The sequence below is a fragment of the Nomascus leucogenys genome, chromosome 16 (assembly GCF_006542625.1).
Source record: "Nomascus leucogenys isolate Asia chromosome 16, Asia_NLE_v1, whole genome shotgun sequence".
NCBI lineage: Eukaryota > Metazoa > Chordata > Mammalia > Primates > Hylobatidae > Nomascus > Nomascus leucogenys.
The window spans coordinates 76,530,032-76,555,826 of NC_044396.1; the positions used below are offsets into that span (position 1 = coordinate 76,530,032).

At 40.7% G+C, this 25,795-nt stretch overlaps 2 protein-coding genes and 1 long non-coding RNA gene across 3 annotated transcripts in view; 1 reads left to right on the forward strand and 2 right to left on the reverse strand.

The window, feature by feature from the left end:
• Positions 1–282: 282 nt before the first annotated feature.
• LOC105740071 lies at positions 283–12,278 on the reverse strand. The gene is made up of 2 exons (XR_001116064.2): positions 11,796–12,278; positions 283–5,422 (listed from the first exon to the last, which is right to left on the reverse strand). It is a non-coding gene; the product is annotated as an uncharacterized LOC105740071 (long non-coding RNA).
• A 120-nt stretch (positions 12,279–12,398) lies between these two features.
• RNF139 (ring finger protein 139) lies at positions 12,399–25,404 on the forward strand. The gene is made up of 2 exons (XM_003256193.3): positions 12,399–12,998; positions 23,327–25,404. The coding sequence occupies exons 1-2, from the start codon at positions 12,818–12,820 to the stop codon at positions 25,138–25,140; spliced, it is 1,995 nt and encodes a 664-aa protein (XP_003256241.2). The 5' UTR covers positions 12,399–12,817; the 3' UTR covers positions 25,141–25,404.
• The window catches only part of TATDN1 (TatD DNase domain containing 1), a 61,669-nt gene continuing 49,286 nt past the window's right edge, over positions 13,413–25,795 (reverse strand). The window contains exon 13 of the mRNA XM_030795154.1: positions 13,413–13,472. The gene's annotated coding sequence lies outside the window, so the exon portion shown is untranslated. The remainder of the gene's footprint in view (positions 13,473–25,795) is intronic.

Genomic DNA, 25,795 nt, shown 5'->3' on the forward strand with positions numbered 1-25,795 from the left:
CTTGGCTAGGCTGGTCTTGAACTCCTGACCTCGTGATCCACTCTCCTCAGCCTCCCAGAGTGCTGGGATTACAGGCCTGAGCCACCGCGCCCAGCCCACATTTTGATTTCTGCTCTCATTTTTTTTTCTACTTACTTTGGACTAGACCACCACCATTGTTTGCTTCCCACTCTTCTCCTTCAAGGACTGCAATTATACACATGCATTTGGCTTCCTGAAGTTGTCCCACCCTTTACTGATGCTCTATTTATTTTGGTACGAGGTGTGTGTCTCATTTTGTTCTTTTTTCTCTCTGTTTCAGGGAGGTTCTGCTGTGTCTTCAAGTTCACTAATCTTTCTTTCTGCAATATCTAATCTGCCATTAATCTCATCTAACATATTTTTCATCTCGCACATTGGAGTTTTCATCTCTAGAAGTTTGATATGGGTCTTTTTATACCTTCATTGTCTGCAATATCTTCAGTCTTTCCTCTGGTTTCTTGAATATATGGAATATAATTATAATAACTGTTTTAATGTCCTTGTCTAATAATCTTCATCATCTGTAATTTCTGAGTCAGTTTTGACAATGTTTATTTTTTGTTTGTTTTGAGATGGAGTCTTGCTCTGTTGCCCAGGCTGGAGCGCAGTGGCACGATCTCACTGCAACCTCCGCCTCCTGGGTTCAAGCAATTCTCCTGCCTTAGCCTCCTGAATAGCTGGGACTACAGGTGAGCACCACCACACCCTGCTAATTTTTGTATTTTTAGTAGAGACGGGATTTCGCCATGTTGGCCAGGCTGGTCTTGAACTCCTGACCTCAGGTCATCCACCTACCTCGGCCTCCCAGAGTGCTGGGATTACAGGTGTGAGCCACCACACCCAGCCCAGAATGTTTTATTTTTCTTATTATGGGTTGTATTTTTCTGTTGCATGCCTGGTAATTTTTGATTGGATGCCAGCCATTGTGAATTTTACTTTGTAGATTATTTTCATATCCCTAAAACAGTTTGAACTTTCTTCTGGAGTATGATTAAGTTATTTGGACAGTTTGAATGTTTTTGGGTCTTGCTTTTAAGCTTTGTTAGGTTATTCTAGAGCATTTAGTCGAGGGTTAATTTTTCCCACTATTGAAGCAAGACCTTTCTTAGTGCTCTAACTGGTGCCTTGTGAATTAGGATCTTTTCCTCTCTTGCTGACGGGATCAGGAATCATTCAGCATCCTGTGTGAGCTTTGAGTATTGTTTCCTCTAATCCTTTCTGATGGTTCTTTGCCAAGCCTTTGGTTATTTCCTCTCATGCATGTACTGATCATTATTTAGCTTAATACTTTAGAAGAATGGTCAGCAGATCTCTGGAGTTCTGTGTCACTCTGTCCTCTCTAGTATTCTACCCTGTGAACTCTAGTTGCCTTGGGCTCTCAGGACTCCCACTTATCTCTCCTCACCTCACAGAGTCTTCTGGGTTCCCTCTCCCCATGCCGAAGCCTTTCTTCAGGCAGCAAGTTGGAGCAATTCTATTGCTCACCTTGTTTGCATTCCATCTCTCATGGGTTACTATCCTTCACTGCCTATGTCGAATGCCTTCAGGGCCACTGTTTCATATATTTTGCCCATTTAAAAAAAGTATTTGGAAGTTTATAATTACTTTCTACTTAAATTTACTAGCTGTCACAATCATTATTGAAGAAATTCACTCTTGCAATAATATACATATGTACTTCATTTGACACAGAATTTCAACATGTAAAGCATATAAGAATTTCTTGCCACAATCATGTTTAGAATGCTTACCTATAAGGTGAATATTAAAATATTAGTAAATACAATGACTTTTTTCAGATTAGACATGATAAATAACCTGCAAGGTTACCTGACCATTGGTCACACAGAATTTCAGAGAGATCAGAACCAGTGTCAAAATAGGTATTTGTCTTTTTGGCTTTTTAAAGGTCAAGGTTGAATCAAGGGTAAACGAAAATATTGCATGAATATGAAGCTAAAATTGAATTTTATGTAACACAACAACAGCATTGGGTAAATAGAGATAGGTGGATAGACTGTCTCAGTTTCTTTTTAATAATTTTTTTTAATCGAAGCTTTACACATAATTTAAAAACTCAAAGGTAACCAAACCTAGTAAGAAAAAAGCCCACAACACCATGATGAAGCAGCTGTTCTGCAGCTGTTTTGCCCTCATTCTGTGTGTCTACTTTCAATTCCAAATGGGCTTATATGACCAAAGAGATGCAGGATCTAACCAACATGTACCAACAGGAACCATGAGCATGTGTATGGAACTGGGTCCTGAGGGTGCTGGACAAGAATTAAGTTTGTGTTTATATAGGACAGCAGTACCCATTTATAGTATTGGCTTAGGGTTATGTTAACTCTTCCACACTGCATCATAATCCAAAGAGATACAGACCATCTGAACATCCCACATAATGTCACAATGACCTACCACATTGATGACATCATGCTAGCTGGGTAAGGTGAATAATAAGCAGCTAGCATACTGTACACTGGAGGATGAAAAATAATCCTTAAGACCCAGCAAGCTGTTACCTCAGTGAAATTTTTAGGGCCCAGTAGGCTGCTTGAATGCCAAGATATCCCCTTCACAGTAAAGGACAAATTATTGCATCTCACCCACTCATTTCACCAAAATTATTCTGCCACCAGGGAAGCACACCAAGCTGTGTAGGCTTCTGTGGGAATTCAGAAGTTGGCAGTACTGTTCTGACTTGTAAACTGGGTGAGATAGAAATCTGCCAGTTTTCAGTGGGATCCGTAGCATGTAAAAGTTCTCTAGCAGGTATGGTGTATTTAGCCCTGTTGCATGGACCAATTCAGGATATTCTATGGGACAAGAGTAAATGTGATAAGAAGCCATGAAAGTTGATGGCAAGCTCCAATGGGAGAATCACAAGGTTGACTCCTGGCATTCTGTGGCAAGGCTGGACCATCTGCAGTGCAAAACCCCCAAAACAACTCTATCCATGCTAATTTGCCTTGGTAAGAACTGATTATGGACATCAAGTGACCATGTAGCCAGAGAGGCCCATCATGAGCTGGGCACAGACAGGTGGTCAGGCTCTCATGTCATATCTGATTCTTTACCAATGTCCCTTCCTCAGCTCACAATTATGGCCACTTGGGAGGCTCTCATGTCTAGCTTATGGAGGACAAAAAAGCCTGAGCTGAATTCACTGAGTTTTCTTGGAATATAGGTTCAAAACAAAAATGGACTGCTACTGCCCTACAGCCCCACACAGGACTGGCCTTAAAAGACAGCAGTGAGGAGAACCTTCCCAAAAGGCATAATGTGGGGCAGTATTCCTGGTCATCAACTTTATGTGGAAAGAAAGTGTCTTGAAGTAAGAACATATTTTCATGGCAAATAAGTTGGCTAGTTGATCAGGGGTCTGGAATAAGACTGGCATATCAGGGACAAGAAGTCTGGAGAAGCAGAGGAGAAATATATGAGATATGGCACATAAGGAGGGGTTTTTGTATTGTATAACACAATATCTGCCAGAGACAATCCAACATGTAAGCAGCATTAAATAACCAAGTAGACAGATTCAGCCAGTAAACTTCAGCAGCTGCAGCCATCAGCTCCACCACCCCCTCCCTCCGCCCCCAGGAATGGCATAGGGGGCGCATGACAAAGTAGTCATCTTGCAGGAATGCAAGTGAGCAAGAGGCCAATAGATAGCCTCCACTTATCCAATAGCCACTCCCCAGGCTAGGCGCGGTGGCTCCGTTCTGTAATCCCAGCACTTTGGGAGGCCGAGGTGGGTGGATCACCTGAGGTCTAGAGTCTCAGACCAGCCTGACCAACATGGAGGAACCCCGTCTCTACTAAAAATACAGAATTAGCTGGCCATGGTGGCGCATGCCTGTAATCCCAGCTACTCATGAGGCTGAGGCAGGAGAATCCCCTGAACCCAGGAGGCAGAGGTTGCAGTGAGCTGAGATGGTGCCACTGCACTCCAGCCTGGGCAACCAGTGAAACTCCGTCTCAAACAAAGCAAAACAACAACAACAACAAAATAGCCACTCCCCAATGTTAAACACCAAGTTCCTGATACAGCACCAACCCTCAAGTATACCAAACAGCTATTGGGCAGCAAGTTGATTTATGTTGGATTCCTTCCATCCTAGAATGGGCAGTGATTCTCCTTGACTAGAAACGGCCCATCTGCATGTCTGAGTTTTACTTCCTTGCCTATAAGTTGTTGGCCAGCTCTACTATTCACAGGTTTACAGGTATTTGATCTATCAACATGTATCCTGTGTAATAGTGCCTTTGATTTAGGGACCCACTTTACAGCAAAGGAGGTGTGTCAGCAGGTACATAACCATGAGATCCACTGGTCCTATCACATACTATACAACCAAGAAAATGTTGGCCTGATGGAATGATGGAAAACCCTTTTGAAGGTGAAACTGAAGCAAAAGCTTAAAGATAATAGCCTGTGAAGATGGAATGACCTTGTCCACCAAGGTACAGTATATACTCTAAATCAACACTCATTTTATGGGGCTGTGTCTCATATATACATAACACGCATGTTTGGGAATGAAAGGATATAAACAGAATTCCCACTGTGTGGTAGGCTGAATAATGGCCCCCAAATATGTTCAGATCCTAATACCTGGATTCTATGAATATTTTACCTTCATGATAAAAGAGACTGTGGATATGACTAAGTTAATGACCACAAGATACAGAGATTATCCTGGACTATCCAATAGGCCCAATATAATCATAAAGATTCTTACAAGAGAGAGGCAGATTTGCTTAGTAGATGCAATGACTTAAGCAGGAGGATGCGGTGATATGAGTAAGGGGCCACGAGCCAAGAAATGTAGGTAGCCTCTAGAAATTGAAAAAGGCAAGGAAACAGACTTTTTCTTGAAGACTTCAGGAAAAACAGTCCTGTTGATACCTTGATTTTAGGCTTCCAGAACTGTAAGAAAATAAATTTGTGTTGTTTGAAACCACTAAGTTTATAGTGTCATAGCAGCGATAGGAAATTAATATAACCACATACTCTCACTCCCAGTGACCCATGTGGGGAGTTTGAACTTCTCATCCCCACAACTTTGTGAGTCTAGAAGTCCTGATTCCCAAGAGAGGAACCTTTTCATCAAGAGACACAATAATAGATCCTTTAAACTTTAACTTGCTGAGGTTCCCCAGTTCAAGGTCCTTTTGCCAGGAGACCAGCAGGCAAGGAAGAGTCACCATGTTAGTTGGGGTAATTGAATCCAGTCATCAGGAGGAAGTAGCATTATTGCTACACGATGATGGCAGGAAGGAATATACCTGTATTTTACACTCAAGGTATAGTGGTCTCTTGATACGTCCCAATATCAAGTAAAATGGACAACTTCCAAAACAGCAGGGTAAACATCTCCAAATACTGGCTCCTCTATAAAAGCAATGAGAACACAGGCAAAAATGGTCAGTCAACTTTTTCAGAACTCTAGAAAGTAACTAAAAGCTTGAAATAATCTGAGGTGCCTTTATTCGAGAAAAACAGCTAAATCTTGGTAAACAGGGAAGCATTTTAACTTGCCTTATTCCCAGCCCCCACCTCTAATACAATGATAAATAGTAATGGTGGCAGTGAGCAACCTTCTTACTCTTAACTTTAGGGAGAATGCTTCCAGCATGTTTCACCATTAAGTGATATGCTGTCCTTTGTTAAGCAGTATCCAGAGTCCTATTATATTGTTGGCTTATCATGTTTCCCACTGCACTCTAGTGTCACTTTTCTAATGAATCAAGTGACCCCATATGTGTGGAGTTTTTCTAGACTTTCTGTTCTGTTCTGTTCCATGGGTCAGTTTTTCTATCCATGCACCAATACTATCTTGTCTTCATTACTATAGCTTAGAATAGGTCCTGATGTCTCACGGTATAAATCCTTCCACTTTGTTTTTTAAGACTGCCTTAGCTATTCTTGACCTTTTCCAGTTTCTTAGGAATTTTAAAATTGGCTTTTTGATTTTTGGAAAAAAGAACCTGCTGAGATTTTTTTTTTTAATTGAGATTACATAGAATCTATAGGTCAACATCTTTATTGTATCCAGTTGGGTGTAACTGTGAAATGAGAAGCAATTATCAGAAACCCGGATTACAGAATCCCACCTAAGGTGAAAAGTCCCATACTTCCCATCAGTGGGATACTATAGCCATCTTCTCTGGGCTCTCTGCTTTGACAGATGTTTTCAACTTAAGTGTTACCTGTACTCTTCCTCTCAGCAGTATCTCAGTCCTCAGATTATGCTTGACCATCACCCAAGATTAACATATTTTATCATTCATTCATATTCTAATGTAAATTAAGTCCTACTTATTTCATATAATAATTCGAACTAATATCTTCACAGCACTCCTGAGTCATAAATGGAGTCACTGCAAAGTGCTGTGCATAGTAACAGGGGTTCCAATGAGCGTATCTCCTACAACTTGGTTACTACATGCTATACTAGGTATTTAAGATGTATTGCTTTAATTCTTGTAAAAAGCATGAGAACGTACTTGCAGAGGATCAGATCTTAGGCTCTGGAATCAGAAAAATATGAATCAGAAACCTGGCTCTGCCACTACTATTGATTGACTCGTTCTGTGTCCTTGGACAAGTTTGGTGAGGGCTAAATTGGATAGTGCATGTCATGTATTTCATATCTTATCTGGCAATATTCTTTTTCCCAAATGATACTAAAGATTAGACAGCTTAAATACTTTGCCTCAAGACGCAGAACTAGAAAGAGGCAGAAGAGGGCTAGCATACTGCCAAGCACATAGAAAGTACTCAGTAAATGTCTGCTGAATGAACAAACCACAGTCAGTCAGTATATACTTAACATTTACTTCAAATGCCACTATATTCTCTGTTGTTTCCTTTAACTTATGCAACAAACTTAAAAAAATTTTTTTTTATTTCCGTAGGTTTTTGGGGAACAGGTAGTACTTGGTTACACAAGTAAGTTCTTTAGTGGTGATTCGTGAGATTCTGGTCTACCCATCACCCAAGCAGTATACACTGAGCCCAATTTGTAGTCTTTTATCCCTTACCCTCTTCCCACCCTTTACCCGAGTCCCCAAATTCTATCGTGTCATTCTTATGCCTTTGCATCTTCATAGCTTAGCTCCCATTTATGAGTGAGAACATACAATGTTTGGTTTTCCATTCCTGAGTTACCTCACCTAGAATAATACTCTCCTATCTCATTCAGGTCGCTGTGAATGCCATTAATTCATTCCTTTTTATGGCTGAGTAGTATTCCATCATATATTTATACCACAGTTTCTTTATCCATTCACTGATTGATAGGCATTTGGGTTGGTTCCACATTTTTGCAATTACAAAGTGTGCTGCTATAAACATGCATGTACAAGTATCTTTTTCATGTAATGACTTCTTTTCCTCTGGGTAGATACCCAGTAGTGGGACTGCTGGATCAAATGGTAATTCTAGTTTTAGTTCTTTAAGGAATCTCCACACTGTTTTCCATAGTGGTTGTACTAGTTTACATTCCCACTTCTACATACACAGTAGTGTAGAAGTAGCAACAACAAACTCTTCCTATTTATTTGGCATCTACAAAACCAGAAAATTCAAATAGAATTCTGATGGACACATCTGAATTTACTTTAATGAGAAGAGAAAAACCATAAAGTAATTTAGGATAAGAGATCAATTACAGTAATTCCCAGGGTCTGAGAAAAAGTTATGGTATATATTTTCACTATCAATCCTACCTGCTTTAGTTGGAATGTGTCCCCCAAATTACACATATTGGAAACTTAATCCCCAATATAGCAGTACTGAAAGGTGGGGCCTTTAAGAAGTGATTGGGTCATGAGGGCTGGTGATCCATTCATGGACTGATCGGTTAATAGATTAATGGGTTACTATGAGAGGGGGATTGGTGGCTTTTTTTTTTTTTTTTTTTTTGAGACAGAGTCTTGCTCTGTTGCCCAGGTTGGAGTGCAGTGGTGTGATCTCGGCTCACTGCAACCTCTGCCTCCCTGGTTCAAGCGATTCTCCTGCCTCAGCCTCCCACCACGCCAGGCTAATTTTTTGTATTTGTAGTAGAGATGGGGTTTCACCACGTTGGCCAGGCTTGTCTCAAACTCCTGACCTTAGGTGATCCACCCACCTCGGCCTCCCAAAGTGCTGGGATTACAGGCGTGAGCCACCGTCCCTGGCCTGGGACTGGTGGCTTCATAAAAAGAGGAAGAAAGGCCTGAGTGGGCATGCTCAGCCCCCTTGATTCCCTGCAGTCCCCACCAGCAACAAGACTCTCCCCAGATGTGGTCCCTCCACCTTGAAGTTCTCAGCCTCCTCCCTAACTGCAAGAAATGAATTCCTTTTCTTTATAAATTACCCAGTTTCAGGTATTCTGTTATAAACCACAGAATACAGACTAGGACACTACCATTTCTACCAGTATCCCTATCGTCCACTTGAAGAAAATACATACTAGTAGAAGTGGGGAGTGAAGGGGTTAAATCCAAGTGCATGTTTCCTACTGCTTCCTCCCACTACAGAAGCTAGGGTGCAGATACGTGATCCAATAAGCTTGACCAATTGGATGGTGATGTAGTTTGGATCTCCCCTGCAAATCTCATGTTGAGATGTAATTCCCAGTTAGAGGTAGGGCCTCGTGGTGTTTGGGTCATGGGGACTGATCCCTGATGGCTTGGTGCTGTCCTCACCATAGTGAGTTCTCATGAGATCTGATTGTTTAAAAGTGTGTGACACTTCCCCCTACCCCCTTGCTCCTGTTTTTGCCATGTGAAGTGCCTGATCCTACTTCACCTTCTGCCTTGAGCAAAAGCTTCCTGAGGCCTCCCCAGAAGCAGATGCAGGCACTAGGCTTCCTGTACAGCCTGTAGAACCGTGAGCCAATTAAACTTCTTTTCTTATAAATTACTCAGCCTCAGGTACTTATAGCAATGCAAGAATGGCCTAATATAGGTGGTCTCTCCTGGGACTTGAAATCTTGAGGAATAATGAAAACAACCCCTTAATAAATTCCCTTTTTGCTTAAGATAACCCAGAAGAATCAGTTTCTGTTGTAGGAAATAAAGACTTCATTAATGCAAATGTCAAGAAAAAATTCAAACTAGTTTTTACACAACCTACCTCTAAAAGTTTTGAAAGCTACTAAAAGGCGTTCTGAGCTGTTAAATCTGAAAGATTTATAACAGATTGTTATTTTTGAACACAGGTATTCTATGTATACAGTTTGTGTGTGTGTGAATACACACACACACTCATGAACCACACTATTTGTGCAGACTCAATATAAACGTACACCTGAGTTGTGCAACATTCAAATCAATGCAGAAATCAAGCAAAGATTAGATTCAGTGAATTGTAGCTATTTCTTGGAAACATTACCTTTTTTTGAGACAGGGTCTCACTCTGTCACCCAGGCTAGAGTACAGCGGCGCGATCTTGGCTCACTGCAACCTCTGCTACCCAGGCTCAAGTGATACTCCCACCTCAGCCTCCTGGGCAGCTCGGACCACAGGCGTATGCCACCACACCCAGCTATTTTTTTTTTTTTCCCCAAGACAGAGTCTCACTCTGTCACCCAGGCTGCAGTGCAGTGGTGCCATCTTGGCTCACTGCAACCTCTGCCTCTCGGGTTTAAGCAATTCTTCTGCCTCAGCCTCCCAAGTAGCTGGGATTACAGGTGACCACCACCACACCCGGCTAATTTTTGTATATTTAATAGACATGGGGTTTTACCATGTCGGCCAGGCTGATCTCGAACTCCTGACCTTGTGATCCGCCCGCCTCAGCCTCTCAAAGTGCTGGAATTACAGGTGTGAGCCACCGAGCCCAGCCCACATCCAGCTATTTTTACAATTTTTTTTGTAAAGATATAGTTTTGCCTTGTTGGCCAGGCTCGTCTTGAACTTCTGGCTCAAGGGATCCACCCTCCTTGGCCTCCCAAAGTGCTGGGATTTCAGGCATGAGCCATCACACCCAGCTGGAAACATCTTTTATCTTAAAAATTCCTAAGCATCCTATAAATTACCTCATTACTATAAATTTAATTTTAACGTAGTATTTTAACACAGTTGCCAGGACCTCATTCAAACCTTCGTTTTATGGATGGAGAAAGAGAGCTCACACAGGGGTGTCCAAGGGAGAGAATACAGTCATGGGTTCTTAGTTTCCGCTTCTGGTTGGGTCAGTAAATACCTCCTCATCTCTCTTTTCTGCTTATCACTAGAAACAGAAACTAAAAACCATGGCTTCAGGCTGTTAACAGCCTAAAACAAAACAGAACAACAACAGTAACAAAATAAGGTGGGTTGGACAAGTTTGGCAGAGAGCCTGCTTGGAGAAGCTATGTGAAAAAAAAAAAGACTGCCACCACTCCTGAAAGTTCTCGGCCCAAGATGGAATTTAGTCTCAGAAACTCTTACACTAATAAAATTTGTACATCAAATTAAGATCAGGGACAGTTAAAACATTAATAAAGACTGAAGCATTTGTTCATTTAAAAAATTTTATTTAATATTTACGTTTACTTTTAAAATAAAAATTAGAGGAAAGCCCATGAACTCATTTTCCATGAACATAATAGAATAGTACTCACCTATCTCCTCTACCCAACTTGTGTTTTAGATGAGTCCTTTTGGATCTTTTTCCCCATAATGGCCTCTCTCCTTTTGCTTTACAGTGCAATCAGGGCAGAATAACAGATATGTTGAGTAGCTAATTTATATCTCTGAAGATCTCCATAGAACTCTTAAGTTCTAAGTCTTCATAGTCTTTGCACCTTGCCAAGTTTGCTTTCCTTTGGGAATTTTGTCATAACCACAAGGTTATTCCCCAGACATGCAGTTTGGGGAAATTAACCTGGCAGTAGTAAACAGACTGGATTAGAAAAGGTGGCAATTGTAATGAGGATACTGCAATAACCGGGGAAAGCTATAGAAGGATCTTGAGTTAGAATGATGACAGTTACAATAGAAAGCAGACCAGTACAAGAGACGGTGAAAACAGAATGGATACAATTTAGTTGAAGAATTGGCTGTGGGTGAAAAGAAGAAATCAAAGATGCCTGAAGTTGTGAGTTTCAGGTAGCCCTGAGTTTATAATCCTAGTTCTGACTCGTACTATCTTTGGATATACTAGCTGCTGACTACTAACTGAACAAGGTAGTAACCTTGTCATCTTGTAACTTACCTAAGTCTCAGTTTCCTCCTCTATAAAACAAACTATCAAAATAAAGCCGATGAAAAGATTGAAGTAAAATATAAAACCCTTAGCACAGTGCCTAGTATCCATTAAGCAGTAGATAAATGATGACGGTCATTATTAGGGAGTAGGGTAGAGGATGACAACAGAAGGTTAAAAACATGAGTAGCAGTAAGGACTTTTGGGTGGGGATTTCTACTACACATTACACATACCTCTAAGCAGAGAAAGGGGTTGGAGGGGAGTTTGATACTGTGACTAATAATCCTCCTCCCCTTGGGGGGGATCTTGATAAAGGATAGCCACCCACATGGAGGCCTAATATAACTGGATTGCAGAATGCACTTGAGCTGGAAGCCCAAGTGGGCCAGGCTTCTTGATTCCTATTTTATCCCCCTTAACCTAGGATAGCTAGGTCTATAGTGCAGACTCAGACCTAACTTACACTTTCATTTGCAGCTGAAGTTTCGGAACAAAGATAAAGATGGCCAGATCATATTAATTACATGGATAGGCAAGAAAGCATGAGCCCTGAGGAGGAAGGAAGGGACTGTCCAGGTGTACTTACCTCAAAGATGAGAAATATCAAAGACAGGAAACCGTAGGTTCTTGTCCTTTAGTCGCTATCTCCTTGCCATTAGTAAAATGCGGCCGATGAATGTCCTCACTTCTGTCCATCTGGGCAGGAGGTGGGAAGGTTGATGTGCAAATGGATGGGAGGAACCTTTTTCTCGGCAGCGCCCACCACACCCAGCCCAGTGCCAAGCACCGCAAGCGCTCCATAAACGCACACAGCGTCGCCTCTACCAGGATCCCGGGCGGCCTTCGCGGGATTTCTCCTGGCGTCGGCTTTCAGACTCCCGCGGGTGGGATAAGTCGAGAGGGTGGCGTCCTTTGGCTTTTCTTCTCCCAGGCAGCTCTGAACCATGTTTATGCAACGTTTAATGGGCTCTAATAAAACGGCTAATAATTTTGCCCCGCGGAAGCACCGACTCGCTCGCTAAACCGAGTCTGCGAGGGTAAAGCTGCAACCCCACGGCCGGAAAGCGCGGCTACCGAAAAGCGCATGCGCCATGGGGTGGCACGGAGCTAGAGTAAGCCGAGGAGGTGGGCGGAAACCATGGCAACCATGGGTGATGACGACGTGGGGAGCGTCCCTAACGCTGGATTATGACGCTGGATTATGACGCAGGCAGTGGGCGCGGACTCTGCGGTTCGCTTGACTGACGGCGCAGCCTCCGGGCCTCGCCACAGCAGCAACGGCAGAGGCCAGCGAGCGAGGTCAAGATGGTGGCTCCGCGGGCGGGGGAGGCGGTGGAGGGAGGAGGAGTCAGACCTTAGACAGCCGGAAACACCGAAACCCAGAGACCTCCTGGAGAGCCGCCACCGCCCTCTCGGCCATTGCTGCCTCCGCCGCCTGCTCCACCTCGAGGGACGCGAGCGGGCGGCGGGGCGGGCCGTGAGAGAGACAGGAGAGGAAGGAGGGCAGGGGCGGAGTTGCCCGCCTTAGCCCCCGCCCCCGGCCGCGGCCCCGGGCCCTGCCCCGCGCGGCCCTGCCCGGCCCGCCGAGCCCTGGTGTGGCAGCGGCTCATGGCGGCCGTGGGGCCCCTGCAGCAGCAGGTGCGGATGGCCCATCAGCAGGTCTGGGCGGCGCTCGAAGTGGCGCTCCGGGTGCCCTGCCTTTACATCATCGACGCCATCTTCAACTCCTACCCCGATTCCAGCCAAAGCCGGTTCTGCATCGTGCTCCAGATCTTCCTCCGGCTCCTTGGTAAGGGAACAGGGTACCGTACGTCCCGGGACGGCTATGCGGGCCGAGACGTTCCCCGAGGAGCGGGCAGGCGCGCAGAGGCCATGGGTCGAGTATGTGTCTTTGGGAACTACAGTTTCATGCCTCAAAGGGTCGTCTTTACGGGTTGGGAGGGGGAAGGAGATGATACTTGTCTGAGTTGACAGCGGAGCAGTTCCCCTAGCGAGGATTCAGTGTTGTACCTGAGTGAGGTGGGGAGAAAGTAAGGATGTGTGAGCATGCAGCTCTTTGCCCGTTTGTCTTGGGAAATGAGTACTGGCTTACCGCGTCCTATGCGACAGCCTTAGAAAAACAACTCTGCTATCCCAGTCTCGTCGTGTGTGACCTTGGACTTCTGCCAAGGCGTGGGCCTCAGTTTCCCTTTATTACAAAATGCAGAGAACTTGTATGTTGTCACTTCTGCTGCACCCAAGGGTCCACAGGATCGTGAAGTGTCTGCAGTAAATGACATCCAAGCGAAGGAGACAGGGTTACGAATGTCAGACCTTGAAACCATTACCAAAAATTCTCATGAAAGCGGCGATGCTTAAATCGAGTCCTAAAATTTTCCGTGAATAAACGAGAAGGTATTGAAGATGACTGTAAAAAGTGATGAGACATTTGCCAAAGAGACTTCTGAAAATCATTGTCTTTGTTTCGTATGGATGGAGTGTTAAAAGTATCTTATATTTCATTTCTTTCCGTCTTCACTTACATCATCAGAGGGAGATGCATTTATGCGTAAAATAATTTTTTAAGTAATTGCAACTTGGCAAATTTTGTTGATGAGGTAATTCTGGTGATCGGTCTTAAGTAGGCTAGTGCTTTTGAAGTGTTGCTGAGGGCAGACTGATGGTGAGGTCTTTACCAAGCCTTTCTGAATTACAAGCCATCTGTTGCTTTATTCCTTCAAAAGAGAAGTGGCAAGAAAGGCCGAATTTTGTTCTTAGCAATAAATAGCCATATTTTACATTTCTCTGGTACTTTTCTTTTGCAAAGCATTTTCACTGGTATTATCTAATCTAACCTTCAGACATCCCCCAGAGGTGGGTGGTGATATTCTCATTTTACAAACCAGGAAACAGGGTCATAGAGGTTAAGTGTTTTGCTCTTGGTAGGCTGCCGGTAAGTGGTTGCCAGAGCCTGGACTTAAAAATCTTTTGACATTAAATATGTTTTACTTTCCTCCCTAACAGCTGCAATCCAGATACAGAATGCAATAGTAATGATCATATGCTAGATCTTAAAACTAAAGATGTAAACGTGATGTTCAGCCCAAGCTGCTTCAGTAACCCACCTGCTACCTAATTCCAGCCTTTCCTACTTGCCACTGCTAATGTATACCACCACCATAATTTGTGTTAAAAATTGGGCTCTGTTTGAGAGGATTCTGCATGTTCATCCCAGAAACAGTGTAGTGACTGCTTTGAATATTCTTACAGCATAACTGCAGATTCTGTGAGAATCCCTTTGGGACCTGGTGCTTTAATGCAGTACTCTGTTGAGCTTCAGGTTAGGCAGCTTCAAGGAAAAGAAGTATTTTCTTTAATTAAATAATTTGTAGTTTAAGAACATTGAACAAAGTAATCTGATATTTTCCTTGTACTAGCCATGCTTCTTTTGTAATAAATAAATTTTGGAAGTTTGTATTTGACAAAGAACAACATGACTTAAGGCAACTGCTCAGTGCTTTGGTTTCTTATTTTTACCTTTTAAAATATGGACAGTGATGTTATCTGTTTCATAGGGTGTTAAAGACAATAAAACTATTTTAATGCTTCATTTAATACCATATTTTGTTAGATATTTTGGTCTTTTGAAATCATCGGCAAAATATTGGTGTTGTTTATTTGAAAATTTTGATCCCCAGAATTTCTGGTTCAGACTTTGAGAAATACGAAATACTCTTCAAATCTATCATCTGACTCTTCTTATTGTGTCATGTAATTATGCTAATTTTTCACATTTGTAAGGATGATAAGAATGAAAAAAACTGATTTCGGTGCTGAAAAATTATATTACTAAAAGACACAGGTTTGTGTGTAAATATGCCAATGGATAGTTGAGATTAATCGTTCTGCCTTGTTAGTTTTTTTGTAGTTGTAGACTTCTCAGTACTACTGTGTGTAAGTCTTACCACTTGTCAACCTTACCTTTTTCTTTAAAATTAATGTGTAAAAATGGAAATCTCTAAGTAAAAAGCATTACCAGTTTTATGTGTGGTAGTAGAAGTATTTACTCCTCTCTACCTACAAAATGTTGCTACAACTGTACCTTCATTTGATATCAAACTAATTTGAGATTTCAACCGGTTAGAAAATAAAGCAACTCATTTTGGAGATCCAAATAAAATTTTATGACAGTATATAGAATATTGAAGGACATAAAGCTGTGTTTTAAGGGATGTTAAATACTAAATGAAACTCAACCCAGAGCAGCATAATGCTGAGTTAGCAAATTTAAATCCAAGGCAGAAAATGCAAGCCTAGGAGTTTGTTTTAATAGTCTTACTCATATGGTGATAATTCATTGAGGTGGGAAAAGGCTTTAAACATAACAGAAGACACAGAAGTTCCAAGGAAAAATCTGATAAATTTCAGTACATAAAAATGAAAAGCTTTTTTATGGCAAAGCTTAAAAAAAAAATCCTTAAATGACAAACTGAGAGAAAATACTTGTATCATAAGTGATTCACGTTCCAGTAAGAGTTTTACCCTGCCAGGGAAGCTGAGGCAGGAGAATCGCTTGAACCAGTTGCAGGTTGCAGTGAGCCGAGATCACACCACTGCATTCCAGCCTGGCGATAGAGCGAGACTCCATCTAAAAAAAAAAAAAAAAAAAAAAAAACAAGAAAAAACTTATACTCCCTTAGGAAAATGCCTAAGACAAGCAATTCACAATAAACAAAATGCAGATGTTCAATAAGCAAGAGAAAAAGCATTTAGCCCTTCCCGCAGGAGCTTGATTTTATGGAAAAAAAAAAGTACTTAGCCTTATTTATAATTAAATACTGTCAGGACCGCTTACGGTGGCTCATGCCTGTAATCTCAGCACTTTGGGAGGCTGAGGCAGGCAGATCGCTTGAGGCCAGGAGTTTGACACCAGCCTGGCCAAATGGCGCAATCCGTGTCTACCAAAAAATTAGCCGGGTGCAGTGACTCCTGCCTATAGTCCCAGCTACTGTGGAGGCTGATGCACGAGAATCACTCGAACCGGGGAGGTGGAGGTTGCAGTGAGCCAAGATCGCGCCACTGCCCTCCAGCCTGGACGATAGAGCAAGACTGTCTCAAAAAAAAAATTAGTCAAAAAAAATTTATCAGATTGGTGAAGAGTTCAAAGTTTTATTAGTTTTGCAAAGGTATTTACCTTTTTGAAATAGGTAAATTTATACAATTTTGGAAGACTTTTTTTTTTTTTTTGAGACAGAGTTTGCTCTTGTTGCCCAGGCCAGAGTGCAGTGGTGTGCTCTTGGCTCACCACAACCCCCACCTCCCGGGTTCGGGTGATTCTCCGGCCTCAGCCTCCCGAGTAGCTAGGATGATTACAGGCAAGCGCCACCACCCCCGGCAAATTTTTTTCTATTTTTAGTAGAGACAGGTTTTCTCCATGTTTGTCAGGCTGGTCTCCAACTCCCGACCTCAGGTGATCTGCCCACCTCGTCCTCCCAAAGTGCTGGGATTACAGGCGTGAGCCACCGTGCCTGGCCCGGAAGACTCTTAATTTCAGTGTAAAACCGTTTGGCAGTATCAACTGTCATTTACAACTGACTTGTGTTTTGTTTTGTTTTTGAGACAGCCTCGTTCTGTCACCAAGGCTGGAGTGCAGTGGCGTGATCTCGGCACACTGCAACCTCTACCTCCCAGGTTCAAGCGATTCTCCTGCCTCCGCCTCCCAAGTAGCTGGGATGCCTGGCTCGTACAACTTTTGACTCACAATTTCAATTCTAGGGAATTGGCCTAGAGAGAGAGTTGTGCTTAAGGACTGTGGGCAAGCATTACTGGAAATAACAAAGCAACAAACTTAATCTAAATATGTATTGATACAAATCTGTTCATTGTATTAGGTCTAGCCATGCAATAAAGTTCTTGAAAGGAATGAGATAGCTATTTTTGGTGCCGAAAAAGACTTCAGAAAACCTATGAAGTGAAAAAACAAAGCCGAAGTAATTATAACTGGCAGAGGAATAGACAGATATTTCTCAACAGTGGCAGTATTGACATTTTGGACGGGATAATTCTTTGTTTGCGGATGGGAGCTCTCCTGTGTACTGTAAGATTTTTAGCAGCATCCCTATCCCCTGCCCATTAGATGCCAGTAGCACCTTGCACCTCCACAACCCAGTGTGACGCTAAAACTGTCCCTGGATATTGCCAAATCCTGGTTGAGAACCACTGGGATAGACAAATAGATTAGTACTTAGCCTTATTTATAATTACATAGCCCAGAAACAGACACCAATGTATATATAGAAATAATGTGTTTCAGAGATAGAATTGAAGTACATTGAGGTAAACATGGACTGTTGAATTAATGATCATTTTGTTATACCTTTGGAAATAAATTATACTAGATGTCTACCTTATGTCAATATATAAACAGTCACTTCTAGCCTGGGCAGTGTAGTGAGACCCTGTCTGCAAAAATAAATATTTAAAATAATAGCCATACTTGGTGGTGGGCGCCTGTAGTCCTATCTACTCAGGAGGCTGGGGTGAGAAGATCGCTTGGGCCTAGGAGTTCAAGGCTGCAGTGAGCTATGATTGCATAACTGCACTCTAGCCTGGGTGACAGAGCAAGACCCTGTCTCTTAAAAAAATAGTAGTCATTTCTAAGTGTATTCTTACCTAGATGTATATGTAAATATGAAATGGAGAACTTTAAATTTTTAGAAAAAAATACAGAATATTTTATTTTTCCAATCTTAGATTAAGGAAGAAATTCCTTAAAAATATATGAAAGCAAATACATAATGAAGATTAACTGAATGATATTGAGGTTAAAAATCTATGTTAATCAAAAGATTGTGCCACTGCACTCCAGCCTGGGCAACACAGCGAGACTCCATCACTAAAAAAAAAAGAAGGGAAGTCAAATCTTGGGTAAGGGGGAACTACCGTACTTACATTTACTCATTTATTATAAAGGCAATTACAAAGGACACAGATGAATTAACCCGATGGAAGGAGATGTACAAGGTGAGGCAAAGAAGGAGAGAAGGGGAGAAGGGGCGTGGAGCTTCCGTGTTCAGCTATCTGAGAGCTCACAGAACTCAGTCCTTTTGGGTTTTTATGGAAGTTCATTAAATAGGCAAGATTGATTAGATCAGTAGCCATTGGTTTATGGACTCAAGCTTCAGCTTCTTTCTTCTCCCCAGAAGTGGGGGCTGGGGGTAGGAATCAAAGTTATAACCCTTGATCACTGGGTTGATTCCCCTGGCTACCTAGCCCCCATCCTGAAGCTATCTAGGGGCCCCCAGGCACCAGTCATCTGATTATCGTACAAAACAGTCATCACTCCAGAGATTCCAAAGATTTTAGAAGCTATGTTAGAAAGTGGGACAAAGACCAAATATTAATATACTTTTTTATGATATCACAGATGGGAAAGACAAACTAGAAAAACTTGCTTTAACTCTTCATTTAACACCTCTCTGTAGGGTTTGGCTTTTTAAAATCCATGTTCATATATTTTTGATAAAAGCATACTTGTTATAATTTTAGTTTAAAAGCAAAAGTTTGATTTTGTGTTATTAATACTTAGGATACCAGTTTTTTTTCAACCTAAAATGAGAATCCAATAGAAATTTTTTCTTTATAATTTATCAAGTATACCAACAGATTAACAACATTTCAAGACACTTTGTTGTAAACTTCATTGCAGAAGGCTCCCTTGGGAGTAAGGTAGTAGTAACATTTATTTCTGTGCTTTTCCATATTTATTCTGTCAGATATTGAAATGTTTTTCCACAAGTTGCTTTTTGTTTTAAAGGTATTTCGGGTACTTGGAGAATTGTAAATATTACGTTTTGTACCCTGATTTTTAGTCATAAGTTTCCAAAAGAGGGTAAGGGTATGAATAGACTTTACACATAAAAGAGTGAAACACTTTGTTATGTAACATGTATAGTAAGTTTTTATTTTTTCTTTTGTTTTTATTTGCCTGTTTTTGGTAATCCAAATCGAAAAGGCCTGAACTCTTTCATGAGTTGAGTTCATATATAGTTTCAAAGGTCCTGAATTGATTTGGATACCTGCCTCTTTTTGGCTACCTTGAAAACTCTAGTGAACTCTCTTAATCACTGGAAAATTGGAATGAGATCTCTGAGTTGTGATTTCAGTAAATTCTGTTCTCAAAATTTTTTATAAAGCAGCATTTATATACAGCCTTGAATACTTGTGCAAGTCACTTCCAAATCCTAATGAGAAACTGTCTCTGGACTTTTATATTTTCTTAGACCTACAGTTTAAATACCAAGAAAGGGTTTCATGTCTATTGTAAAAATGCAGTGAAACTTTGATATTATTCTGCAAAGGCCATGAGAAAGATGATTACTTTGGAGACTTATTACTTGGGATATTGGTTTTTAAAATGAGAGCAGATTCTTCCCAAATTCCATAGGTAGGAACGTGAATATAAAAGGAAAATCTATGAACCCCATATACCTACAAACTTTGGGTAGGAATTAAAACAAATGTATACTATTCTTGAAATGTTAACTCACTATTACATCTTGGGGGTGTGATTTTAATCAGGATAGAGTATTGTCAGATTGTTACTTACTGGGACACATCCAAATTTTGAGGTTGTAGTCTTACTACATTATTTGTCTATCTGATGCCTTCCCCTTTTTTTCTTTGATACATTTGCATAAAGCAAAATGGCACTTTTTCACTAGAAATGTTTCTAAAACCCAAATAATTTCTTCATTTGTGTGTAGTAAAAACAACCTTCAGGAAAAAAGTTATTAGAATTTTAAAAATTAGTTATAAAATTATGGCAAAGCTCATGAATAGTTACTGAAGATTAATTTACTACTTTGTGAATAGCAAGTTGACAAAAATAATTTACAGTTCCTGCTTGACTTTCTCCCCTCTAAGTGGCATAAAGTAGAACTAGAGTTATTTTGTTTTGGTTTTGACCCAACTTAGAAGATTTGTTTTAAAGTTTCTGAAGTTTTGTCTCAGGAAGATAAGGTTGTTTTCCATGTAGAGAATGTAAGATTACATATGGCATCTGGTAGGCTGAATTAATTCCATTTTCTTGTTACCTTCCATGGAAGAAGTTTCTAATAAAAAAATCTTTTCTGGGCCGAGCGCAGTGGCTCACGCCTATAATCGCAGCACTTTGGGAGGCCGAAGCGGGCGGATCACCTGAGGTCAGGAGTTTGAGACTAGCCTGACCAACGTGGAGAAACCCTGTCTCTACTGAAAATGCAAAATTAGCCGGGCGTGGTGGTACGTGCCTGTAATCCCAGCTACTAGGGAGGCTGAGGCAGAAGAATCGCTTGAACCTGGGAGGCAGAGGTTGCAGTGAGCCAAGATCACGCCATTGCACTCCAGCCTGGGCAGCAAGAGTGAAACTCCATTAAAAAAGAAATATATATATATATATATATTTCCTGTTAAAAGAGCCTATTCTGAGCTCACATCTCTTTGGGAGATTATTAGTGGCCCATTTGCGTGGGGAATCAGGTGGTTTGTATTTAGAGGTTTATATGTCTTCTACTTTATTGTGTCCTTTTGTTTTCCTTTTCACAAATGACATTTTGGCACAGAATACATTTTAAATCCCTGGACAGAGTCATCACTTAAATGAACTAGCCCTTGCTTATATGTGCAATGGATTGTGAAATGCATCCATTGTAATAATATGCAATGTCTTGATTACCTGCTGAAATAAGGTGGATAGATGGATTTTTATTTTATTTAATATTTATTTATTTATTTTGAGACAGGGTCTCACTCTGTCACCCAGGCTGGCATGCAGTGGCGTGATCTCAGCTAACTGCAACCTCTGCCTCCCGGGTTCAAGCGATTCTGCCACCTCAGCCCCCTGAGTAGCTGGGAGTACAGGCACATGTCACCACACCTGGCATATTTTTATATTTTTGGTAGAGACAGGGTTTCACCATGTTGACATGGTCTCGAACTCCTGGCCTCAAGTATCCACCCACCTCAGCCTCCCAAAATGCTGGGATTACTGTTGTGAGCCACCGCACCCAGCCAAGATGGATTTTTAATTTGGAGTTTGTCACTTTTTCTGTACTCCAGGGTATGGTTTCTCATTGTCTGAAACATAGATTTTATTTTTCAAGCAGGTTATATTTTGTGGTTGCCTTTAAAAACATCCAGATGTGACAGACATTTCCTAATGAATACTAATTGTACTTATTTTGTACAAAATATTGTAGGATCCATAGTTGGACAGGGTAGGATCCTTGCTTTCTGTTATAGATACATGTCTAATAGGGTAGATTATACTTAGATAACTGCAGACTACAATATCAGGTGATATATGAGTGTTAAGTGTTTCACTAAGTTCTGCAGGTACGCTGAAAGAACAGTTTCTATCAAAGAAAGTAGGTTTCTAGGATAGGTAGGATTTGAACAGTCAGGGATTGGGAAGTTGGTGGGGACATCATTCCAGGCAAAAAGAATGTAAACACTGCTGTAGCTATAGTGGAGAAAGGAATGTGTTTGGGGAACCCAAGTCTGGAGCACTGATGTGTGTGTGTTAGGAGGAATACTACTGTAAAGCAAACTGGATCCTTGAATGCCAGGACCAAGAATGTAGATTTTAGTTGATAGTAATTTCAGAGTCGCTGAAGTATTTTGAGCAGGGAATGAAGAAAGGCAATTTGGTGATGGCTTATAGATGGATTTGGACAAGATGAGGGTTTTTTTTGAGACAGACTGATTGGTATCACAGAAAAGGGAGATAGAGGTGTTAGAAGAATTTGGCAACTAATTGGCAAAGTTTGAGCATGTGGGGCTGGGTTGGGAGTATCTCTAAGAGAACAACAATGGTACCTTCAACTGAAATAGCAAATCACAAGGAAAAGCTGATTCTAGTTTAAGGCAAGTTGAGTTTCAGAACTTTGGAGATTTGCAGTTGTAGGAGTGAAAGTAGGTGAGTATTCAGATGTCATTCCCATTGTTGAAACCTTGGATAATAATGTGTTTATTATAATCCTACTTAAAATATGCATTTCTGTCAGAGTACAAAGAAAGATGGTGTCTATGGAGTGGGGGAAGGAGAATTACCATTTTCTAAAAACATGTCTTAGTTTTCTGAGTGTTACTTTTGTAATGTGAAGAACAATAAAAAGAGTTGACTATTTTAAGAAACAGATTCAGCATTATACAGGAAAAAGGGAACTTGGAAGATGTTTCTAAGTCTGAAGGAAACTAGGAGGAAAAAAAAATGGAATTTTGGACCCTTTGGAGAATGCTCAGAGTTAAGGAGTAGGAAATAAGAGCTGGCATGAGTTCACAGTTTGAAGAAAAGAAGAATTAAGTGGAAGTATAAAACTTGAACTTGATTTCCTAAAGAATCCTTTAAAGAAAAAATCTAAAACTTGGCTGGGTGCGGTGGTTCACGCCTGTAATCCCAGCACTTTGGGAGGCAAGGCGGGCGGATCACTTGACGTCAGGAGTTCGAGACCAGTCTGGCCAACATGGTGAAACCCTGTCTCTACTAAAAATACAAAAATTAGCTGGGCATGGTGGCAGGTGCCTGTAATCCCAGTTACTTGGGAGGCTGAGGCAAGAGAATTGCTTGAGCCCAGGAGGCAGAGGTTGCAGTGAGCTGAGATTGCGCCAGTGCACTCCAGCCTGGGCAACAGAGTGAGACTCTGTCTCAGTCAATAATAAATGAATCTGAAACTTAATAGGAATAAATGTTTTCCATTTGGGTTATTTTTAACCCAATTTTTAAAATTATCTGAATTTTAATGATTGTGAAATGATAAAGGACATATTCTTTTGAGTTTTAAAACTTGTTAAAATGTATGTACCACTACAAATTCATCTTGAAGATAATTTAGTAATTTGGTGCCTTGGACAGATACTTGAAATACTCTTGAAATTAGAAAGTAAGGAATGAAATTTTGAAGAATAGTATGGTTTGTTCTCCTGAACTCTGACTTTACAATACCTTTATTACCCTTTAAGCCTAAATTGTCTTGAGGCTTAATGTTCATAACTGAAAATATTCATATTTCCTAATTAAAGGAAGACTATCATAACTCTTAGTGGGGAAACAGTCTTACAAATACTTCATTCAAATGACTTTTTCTTTCTTTCTTTTAGGTATATTTGTATCCAGTATTGTTCTGATCTTGTCACAACGATCACTTTTCAAGTTTTACATGTACAGCTCAGCCTTTCTGTTAGCTGCAACTTCAGTGTTGGTGAATTATTATGCTTCTTTGCACATTGACTTCTATGGTGCCTACAACACGTCAGCTTTTGGAATTGAGCTGCTTCCTCGAAAAGGTCCCTCGCTGTGGATGGCACTTATCGTTCTACAGCTAACATTTGGAATTGGATACGTTACACTGCTCCAGATTCATTCCATCTATTCACAATTAATTATTTTGGATCTCTTGGTTCCTGTAATAGGCTTAATCATAGAGCTACCATTACACATCAGAGAGACTTTAGTGTTTACTTCTTCCTTGATTCTCACATTAAATACAGTGCTTGTCCTGGCAGTGAAACTGAAGTGGTTTTATTATTCCACACGATATGTTTATCTTTTGGTGAGGCACATGTATCGAATTTATGGATTACAGTTATTGATGGAGGACACATGGAAGAGGATTCGTTTCCCAGACATACTGCGAGTCTTTTGGCTAACAAGAGTTACAGCTCAGGCTACAGTGTTAATGTACATCTTAAGGATGGCAAATGAAACTGATTCCTTCTTTATTTCTTGGGATGATTTTTGGGACCTCATTTGCAATCTTATAATTAGTGGATGTGATTCTACATTAACTGTACTGGGCATGAGTGCTGTAATTTCCTCAGTGGCCCATTATTTGGGGCTTGGAATATTGGCCTTTATTGGATCAACTGAGGAAGATGACAGGCGTCTTGGCTTTGTTGCACCTGTTTTATTTTTTATTTTGGCTCTTCAGACTGGGTTAAGTGGGCTAAGACCAGAAGAGAGACTTATTCGCTTAAGTAGAAACATGTGCCTTTTATTAACTGCAGTCCTGCATTTTATCCATGGAATGACAGACCCTGTATTAATGTCTCTCAGTGCCTCTCATGTGTCATCTTTTCGTAGACATTTTCCTGTGCTGTTTGTCTCTGCTTGCCTGTTTATTCTTCCTGTCTTACTCAGTTATGTTCTTTGGCATCACTATGCACTAAATACATGGTTGTTTGCAGTTACAGCATTTTGTGTGGAACTGTGCTTAAAAGTAATTGTTTCTCTCACTGTTTATACGTTATTCATGATTGATGGCTACTATAATGTCCTCTGGGAAAAGCTTGACGATTATGTCTACTACGTTCGTTCAACAGGCAGTATTATTGAATTTATATTTGGAGTTGTAATGTTTGGAAATGGGGCTTACACTATGATGTTTGAGTCGGGAAGTAAAATTCGGGCTTTTATGATGTGCCTACATGCATATTTTAACATCTACTTACAAGCCAAAAATGGCTGGAAGACATTTATGAATCGTAGGACTGCCGTGAAGAAAATTAATTCACTTCCTGAAATAAAAGGGAGCCGCTTACAAGAAATAAATGATGTATGTGCAATCTGCTATCATGAGTTTACAACATCTGCTCGTATTACACCATGTAATCATTATTTCCATGCACTTTGCCTTCGGAAATGGCTATACATTCAAGATACTTGTCCAATGTGCCATCAGAAAGTATACATTGAAGATGATATCAAGGATAATTCAAATGTATCTAACAACAATGGATTTATTCCACCCAATGAAACTCCAGAGGAAGCTGTAAGAGAAGCTGCTGCTGAATCTGACAGGGAATTGAACGAAGATGACAGTACAGATTGTGACGATGATGTTCAAAGAGAAAGAAATGGAGTGATTCAGCACACAGGCGCAGCAGCTGAAGAATTTAATGATGATACTGACTGATGAAAATAGCATTTATTAATCATTGAGGTATTTGTTTAAAATTCAGTTCATCCAGAATGGAGTAATATCCTTCACCTTCAGTGTGTAACCAAGCACAAAAACAGTATCAATGTTGAATCTGTGAATGGTTTTCTGTTTACTGTGATGTGCTACTGTAAATATACCTCTTTAATTACTTCTGGTCTCTTTGGTGACCTGTTTAAATTTGTGTACATTATTGTACATAGAATAAAATGTTTTCACATTTTTATGACAAAATTTGAACAAATAGCTTTTTAATAGATGTAATGATCATATGGTGCGTCAACTGTGCCAAATATTCTTCAATGAAATTATATAATGTATGTAACTTTGGACCTCAGTTTTTCTTTAGAAATGGGTGGGAGAATGAAAATGCAAATCAGGAAGCCACATTAAAGTCAAGGAAATAAAATAATTTGACCGGAGGATAAATGACATGAGAGAGTATTTTAAAACTAAAGAAAAAATGAGCTGCCAGAAGCAACTGAGGAACTTTTTTGAAACTTGAGTAGCAGTGTAATTAAGCTGAGTTTGAAAGTCCTGATTCAGAGACTGAGGGTTGAGAAATAAATGTATCAACTAAACTTTGATATAAACCAGAATGTGCTAAATGTTTTTTATGTAAAATTGGTAT